At 42.0% G+C, this 8,129-nt stretch overlaps 1 protein-coding gene across 1 annotated transcript; it reads left to right on the top strand.

Moving 5' to 3' along the window:
* The first annotated feature begins 1,721 nt into the window (after positions 1-1,721).
* ky (kyphoscoliosis peptidase) lies at positions 1,722-7,756 on the top strand. Its single transcript, XM_086275388.1, has 7 exons — positions 1,722-1,790; positions 2,623-3,224; positions 3,620-3,734; positions 3,882-3,999; positions 4,157-4,348; positions 4,534-4,724; positions 4,902-7,756. Exons 2-7 carry the CDS (start codon positions 2,643-2,645, stop codon positions 6,227-6,229), a joined length of 2,526 nt encoding a protein of 841 aa, XP_086131514.1. The 5' UTR covers positions 1,722-1,790; positions 2,623-2,642; the 3' UTR covers positions 6,230-7,756.
* The last annotated feature ends 373 nt before the right edge of the window (positions 7,757-8,129 follow it).

The raw sequence follows: 8,129 nt of genomic DNA, 5'->3' as shown, positions 1-8,129 counted from the left end.
ACATGATAGCTCAAAAAGTTTTGAATGTGTTCTCATAAAACTATGTAGGGGTGTAGAGTAGGGTCATGTTAACAACCCATTAACATTTGGCTTACATCTACCAAGGTCAACTTAGTGATTAATAGGTCAAAAATATACAAAAACCTTTAGAACATTGAAACTATAATTCTTACAAGTGTGGTGAGTATTGTCAACATATAGAGAGCATCATATAAAGAGGCAAAATATGTCACATTTGACCTTTGTGTAAGAGTCAATAGGTTGATCTGAAGGTCAAAGTGACAATCCTATATAGAGCTATTTAAAAATAAATTTTTATATTTCTTACTGCCATTGTTTGTTTTTAAAACATAATGGGAAATAGGGATATTGTTCCAAACTGGGATGCTAAAGAGCACAGTACTTTGGACCTCTGGTCTCAAGGTCAATTAGACTCAAATTGTCATAGAAAGTCTTTTATCTATGAAATTAGATAAAAGCAACATTAGGAAATTATTTATGAGGATTTTAAAAAATCACATTATAGTTTGCATCCAAATATTAGGTCACATTTGATTTCTGGCCTTTCACTTTTACATTTCACATCTGCCAAGAGGGTCAATATATTAAAATAGGTTCACAAATACCAAAAAACAAACATCTAAATGGGCATTTAAAATGAAATAAATATATCCGAAATACAAATACTATTCCTTTAAAAGTAAATATTGCACATAAAGTGAGCTGTCTTGGCTGACTTTTGCACTTGCAGTGTTTCTTGGCTTGTATGCAGAAACGTTTTGTTACACTAATGACTTTCTGGTGTTCCCACATCAATTGCACACATATTTTTTTTAATGTAGTAATTTTTTTCTTTCAATTTTTCTTTTAATTTTTGTTCAAATTGCTGGTTGAAATAGTTTCCTTTGGTCCTGAAAGTGAAAAAAACAAAACAAGGAAGTTACTTCATGAGTCAACAAATGAGTCTAATATCTCACATTAAATCACACCTTATCATTTTCACATACAAAGAAGATAATAACTTGGAGAGTAGCAAGATTTAGAAGTGGAAGAAAAACTGTTACCTTCAAAACCGATCAGACAGATAAAGGCTGATGCAGATCTTATCCAACTGTTGTCTAAAAGGTGAATAAGAAATATTTCCAAAATATTTTCCCCACCTGTCTGAGGAGCTGTTGCCTTTTCCTTGTCTCCTTAACTGTGAAAAAACAGCTATTTGTGCTTATGTGCACCAGAAGCAGTCTTTAACGTTGATGTCAACGTTATTTTATGCCAACTCTCTGAATCCTGCCCCTTTGTCACAATCAGCACATGCTCAAACATTAACCCTTCCACCTGCCTGTTCAGCAGGAATGGATCCAAACATTAACACTGTACAAACCTGCACATTCAAAATTTACACGGATACACATGCACAGACTGACACAGATGTCCAATAATTTACACTCACTTGTGTGTCCAGATATGCCGGCGGTGGTGGCGGTGTTATTAGCAAAAGCACGTACCAAACACACACAAGCACATCCAAACATACATTTGTAAGCTTTACAAGCGCTTACAAATACACACACAGACGTCACACACTTCTCAGTTGGGGCTCTCTCTATTGGCTGGTCTTAACTGCTTTGTAGTATTTTTAGGCCTGTTATTCTGGGGTCTGTCCTGGCAGGCCAATAGGAGAATATATAAGCCTCCCACCCTGCAACTGGGGACCACAAAGAACACACAGTGGAAACATCTCTGGTCGATACTCCGGCAAACATCCGGCAGGCTTTTGAAATCCTCTCAGGGTGAGTATAAGCCTCACTAACATATAGGGATGTAGGAGCAGTTAAGCCTACACAGAACGGGTTTCCCCTCCTGCCCTTTTAAGTGTAAATCAGGCATAAATCAGTATTTTGAGAGCTACTTTCATCCATGTTTTTATTTATTAAAAAAAAAAGAAGTACTATTCTTAAAAACTCGAGCACACCTAATTATTTTAGGACAATGGATTAACTTTGACATGATAGGGGCTAGCTTTACTGTCATCTGAAAGTTTTGCTTGAATTGCTCCTCAGGAAGGGGTCAGGGTTAACTGCTACGCAGTGCACACAGCTGATAGGACCTGGTGAGGGACACTTGAGCAGGGCAGATACATGCCACGTGGCTTCAAACAGGTCATCTGGCTGAAGGACAGCCGCTGTGCCAGCCTGCTGCCCTGTCAAGAATAAGCAGTTTTTCCCATACGTTGCTTATTTTAAAGAGATGAATACGGCCATCAGTGTGAAGGTTCATCACGTACAGGAAGTTACGGGGTCATGTAATATGACGAAAGATTTATTTCTGCTTTTAGCTGAGACAGTGATTAATGATTTTAGCTTTTGCATTCATTTGGTTATGAATAGACATGATATAATTGCCAATTCATCTCTGTCTTACACACAGCGCACTGCACTGTATAGAATAAGCTCTCTGCTTCTGTCTTCCGAACAGCTTGTGCACGAGGGATCCCTCAGCAGTTGTGTGTCTCACTCTAAGCAGAACAAGATACTGAGTCACTATCTGCTCATGAGATTAAGCTAAAAATATCTTACAGATAATAACTGAATTTTACATTTTATCCACCTTGTCTCTGGACAGGATACCATGCATCCAGCATAATGTCCGCTGAAGTTGCAATTCAAAAGTTTTCTTTCCCGTTTGCCCGTGCTGCACACCTTTCTCAGGAAAACGATGTGACCCGGAAGGGATGCATACAGGTGAAAACCCTGGAGCTTCGTGAGCTTCAGGACAATCCTGTTTTAAGCAATCCAAGCTCAGTTAGGGTTATAGGAGCTCAGGCACACAATGAGAAGCAGGCACAGGAGAGTCTACCAGAGCTTCCTCCTGGACAAGACGTGGCAGCAGCACAGGTCCTGGTCTGTGGTGAAGCCTCCAAGAGTACTGTGCTCTCCAGGCAGTGTGTGTTTGAGAAACTGATAGTGGAGAGCGAGGACCAGCGTCCCGCTGCAAAGAGACAACTGTCGTCTGAGAGCGCGGCTAGAACCATCACGGTGGTGAAAAAGAGTGCTGTGAGGAAGGAGGCAGATGAACCAAGACACTTGCAGCAAAAAGCACAGCTGGGACAGAGGCCGAGAGCATGTGCTTCAGTAACAGTGACGAGAAAGCACAGAAAGGACCTCTTCATCAGCTCAGACGTGTTCCACAGGGTTGACTCACATGCTGTGAGGGCTGGAGCAGAGGTCAGAAGTACTTTTGTGTGTGTGTGTGTGTGTGTGTGTGTGTGTGTGTGTGTGTGTGTGTGTGTGTGTGTGTGTGTGTGTGTGTGTGTGGGGTTTTTTTTTTAAGTGTCTGCAAATCTATCTGCCATTTAGTGCTTAATCTTAGTGCTTTAGCTTCAGCAGTGAGTCACACTAGAACACTTTCCATATGCCAAGATGAACAGAACTGCAGTTCAGTCAGTTTCAGTATTTGGTTAGTTCAACACTAGAGAGACACAGGGACACAACGCTGTAAAACTATAAGGAATTAAGTCATTCCAACTCCATGAAAGTTTGTGACTCCATCTTTGCCTATGTTAGTTACCTTTAAAAAGCTGTGAGTTCTAACAGTGCATATCGTTGTGTTTGTTTTGGAGCTGAAAGAAAAGTGCGTGTACAATGTGAAAACAATTGTACAAAGCATCACAAAGGAAGCCAGAACTGAGCTGGAGAAACTTCGTGCCATCTGGGTCTGGCTGTGCCACAACATCGGTAACTACAGCCCACACAAGCCCACTAGGTTTAGCTAATGAGACATATTTTTGAGTTTAAGGTGGCGAATCCATCTATGTTCAGCAGCATTCACTCATACAGGTGTCATTCATCCTACTGTGAATAAAAGGAAGGTTGCTTTCACAGAGTATGATGTGAGCGGGTACCTTGGCCACTCGGAGAAGCTGAGTTCACCAGAGGAGGTGATTGCGGCTGGCCGCGGTGTTTGCTGCAGCTACTCCAACCTTTGTACGGAGATGTGCAGGTAAACACAACACCTCCGAAAACAGCTGTTGTTGATTTGTGATCGCCAGTTTATTAACTGCTGCATTAAAGGCCTTCTGAGTTTATGAACTCGAGTTTGAGGACATGCGATATAAAAACAAAAAGCCATGAGCATGTTGTTTGGTTTGTGTTTACAGAGAGGTGGGCATCGAGTGCCAAGAAGTGCCGGGCCACAGTAAGGGCATAGGATACCGCCAGGGCCAAAGCCTGAAGCATGTGAAATCTGATCACCTGTGGAACGCTGTGCTTCTGGGAGGACAGTGGTTCCTATTGGATGCCTGCTGGGGAGCGGGACGAGTAGATATGGAACATGAAAGCTTTGTGAAAAGGTGTGAAAAGGAAATGATTTCAACACATTCACTATTTAGCGGTTAGGTTGCTGCAAACAATACCACAATGACACGGTGGTACGACAATAATGACTGAAGTTTAACAGCTGCTTATTCGAATAATCCCATGACAGGCAGCAGGTTGAGTCTAAAACCAGCACACTGTCTCTATCTGTTCCTTCAAGGTTTGATGATTTCTATTTCCTAACGGACCCGGAGGAGTTCATCGATTCGCACTTCCCTGATGAGGAGAAATGGCAGCTCCTAGGCATACCCATCTCCCAGGAAGAGTTTGAGAGAAGGGTCTTCAAGACCTCAGCCTTCTTCAGTATGGGGCTTAGGCTGATTCGGCCACATCACTGTCACATTGTCACAGGTTACCTGACAACTTTTTTGTTTTGTTCTTCTGGTCAGCTTTCTTTTTTTTGGTTTAGTCTTATTGTTGAATGTCATTATGTTTTAATCAAGAATGCACTCATATTTATTTTTAACATCTATCTTCAAGTACGTTAAAAAAAACAAAAACAAACGCTCTCTTGTATTTTCTGCTCAGATAATGGTGAGGCAAGTGTGTCCCTTGGCTTCTCAAAGCCAACAACCTTTACCTATGAGATCACCCAGCACCAAGACCTCCTCCACTGTGGTGCTTCAGAGCAGAAAGAGTCTATCAACTCTTCATTCGGTATCCTAACTGTCTCCCATCGGAGCATGAAGTTGCAACTCCTGCCACCCGCAAGTGGAATCTACGATGTGAAGGTGTTTGCTAGACCCGAGGCAGCTGCCACGCCTCTGGTTTGGGTTTGCTCCTTCACAGTCGAGTGTCCTACCCCCAGAGCGATGGAAGAGATCCCAGAGAACCCCTTCTTGTCTTGGGGGCTGCAGCCAGTTGCAGGATCTCTTGGAGTCACAAGCAGCAGCCAGAGCAGTGAGGTTGCTGAGGTGGACGAAGGTGTCTTTGATTTGGTGCTGAAGACCTCCAGGCCTCTGATGATGCTGTGTGAACTGGTTCACCCAGAGATGGATGCTGCCATAGCCAAACGCTGCCTGGCTACTCAGATTAAACCAGACACCCTGACGTGCCACGTCCTCTGCCCTTTACATGGCTTCTACCGGCTGTCGGTGTTTGTGCGGGATTATGAGAAAACGGAAGTCAAGTTCCAGAACACTGCAAACTTCCTGTTGCACTGCAGGGGGAAGGTGGTTAGTCCTCATGAGCTCTTCCCTCCTAACCTGGGCTCAGCATGTGGCCCAGGGACCCGGACGTCAGAGGCGGGACTTTCCAAATTCAGTCATACAACAGCAGTGGTGGTTACCCAGCAAGGCAAATGCAACATCACCTTCCACAACCATCGCGACCTTGAGCTTCACACTGTGCTCAGCAAAGAAGAGAACAAATCAGCAGCTTTTCCACTTTCCCGCTACTTGTTCTGCACATACACAGACACAAAAGTGACAGTGAGCATCAGCCTGCCTGATACTGGGGTATATCGGCTGGGCCTCTACGCTAGGATAACCCCTGGTGGAGATTTTAACCCCATGTGTGACTTTATCCTAAGGAACATCTGCGATCAGCCGGGGATCCCTTTCCCTTGTGTCTATTCTGCCTGGAGCAAAGGCTGCGTTCTCTTTGAGCCTCGTGTGGGCCTACTGGAGCCCGCCTCATGGGTTCGCTTCAGGGTACGGGTTCCAGGGATCCAGAGGGTAAGCGTGGTGGGAGAGACACGGACTGACCTGAAACTTAATAAAAGCAGAATCTGGGAGGGTGACGTTTTCAGTGGAAATGCTCTTCAGGTACTAAAACTGGCTGTCTCCTTGGTGGACTCCAGTGACATGGCTGTTTTGATGACCTTTGACATCAAGCAGCAGGACAAAGAAGTGTGAAATCAAAATGCGGGGGTGTGGGGGCTACCGAAGCAAATCGCACTCAGAATACTTGCAAATAATTCAAACTGTGAGCTCAGATCTTCTATGTTTATCTGTATTAATAAAGTGCAGATGGCGGTATGTTAAAGCTTGTCAAAATGAAGCATACAGTAACAGGTACAACACTGGAGATTTTCTACATTTCTGAAGATATTTAAGTGCATGCACAAGTCTTGAAAGTAGACAAAAAAGAACAAAATTAAATAAATAGCATGGAACAAAAATTAGACTTGGTCATTTGGTTATTGGGAGAAATGGTCAAATAGTGCATAACTGTGAGCGGCAGAAGTATGTAACCCTCTAGGATTAGCAGTAAATGTAATGGTAAAATCAAGAGTAACTGGAGACACTGATCTGTTAATAACTGACTTTCACTAAACATATTTAGGGAAGTGACTCAAACCACAAATTATAATTCAGAGTATGCCAAAGGCAGATTCAACAACAATGTTCAAGAACCCTTTAGAGGAGAGGTTTACCTGCACTCCAAGAATGAAAGCTGTGATAGCTTGTGAGGCCCCAGTGGGACCCTGGGTAGCTCCTTAGCGACAGAAAGACTCTCTCACAATGGCTAATGGTCATGTAGCTCATCTCAATCATTTCACCAAGAACACATTGAAAAAATGGTGTGCAAGATGAGCAAGTAGAAAGCTACTGTTCTCCAAAAAGCACAATGGTGCTGTACAGGCCTTGGTGCCCTTTGCACTAAGTTGGATAAGCAGTTTAGTCATTTAAATATTTTAAATGAGAAGCATTGTGTTTGGACAGAACCTTTTCCACCTGTGAAACATGGTGGTGGTAGTGTCATGGGACTCCTTGCTGCATCTGGATCAGGACAGTTCTTGATTAAAGCTACAATGAACTCTTGATTGTTGATTTTTAAAAAACAACAACAACCCAACAACACAGAGATAATTAGCAATAATTAGCAAGACAATATCAAAAGTATCTAACAGTAGAAGAAGAACAAAAACATATTTTCAATCAAATTTTTTTAACTTTAACAGAAATAATTTTTAAAAAAAAAGAGCGACCCAAGCAGGGAAACTTACCAAATATTGCAGTCGAATGAGCTAAAAGTGGGTTTTCGCCATCTAGTTTTCAGATTTCTAAGTCTAAACATGTTTTTGGCTATATTTATGCAGGAAAAAAAAACAGTTCAAAAGGTTTGCAAGCTTTTCTTTCTCTTTCCTGTAACTCTATAAGAATTGATCTTAAATTATGTTCTTGCAACTGTATAAGCATTGCAGCAGCGTAGTATTATAAATACAATCGCAAACCAACATGACATTTTTATTTGAAAGCTATTATTTGATGCAGGTAGTATTCATCACCAGCAAACCTTCAAGCTTGACAATGGTGCTCAGCTGTGGTGCTCAGCCGTGATATTAAACTGATCAAGAGAGCTGTGTGTATTATTATTGTTGTTATGAGAAACAAAACTGCATTATGAAATGACGGTTGTCAAAAACTGTGCAATAAATATATACAGTGATGATGGTATGTCTTTTGTTTTCTGCAGTCACAGTCACGCAACGTTGCAATTTAAGTCTCCAAATTATGTTAATTATGCAACAAAGGCCTGTCAATGGTCGTTTTACAATTGTCTTACTTACACTGATTTATCTGGTAGCTTCTGGAATACCTGTCACAAGTTCTCAAGATTTATTGTGAAGATTTGCTTCACAGGAGTTCTAAATTAAGACAGCTATTACTTTACTGGCCTTAAAGTACAAACAAAAATAAATTCCATAGAATTTCACTTTGTAAAATTGAAAACATCTAGCACAGTGGTCCATTGTTGTAGAGACCTGGACCCACTCAGCAGGCTTTGGCAGACACCAGCAAGAGTGATGAG

This window comes from Aulonocara sp. 'chitande type north' Nkhata Bay, linkage group LG19 (genome assembly GCF_057382095.1).
Source record: "Aulonocara sp. 'chitande type north' Nkhata Bay isolate Kocher_YH1m ecotype deep benthic linkage group LG19, A_spYH_male_GT1.1, whole genome shotgun sequence".
NCBI lineage: Eukaryota > Metazoa > Chordata > Actinopteri > Cichliformes > Cichlidae > Aulonocara > Aulonocara sp. 'chitande type north' Nkhata Bay.
Note: the sequence above shows the minus strand (reverse complement) of the source record. Positions and strands in the feature narration are given on the sequence as shown.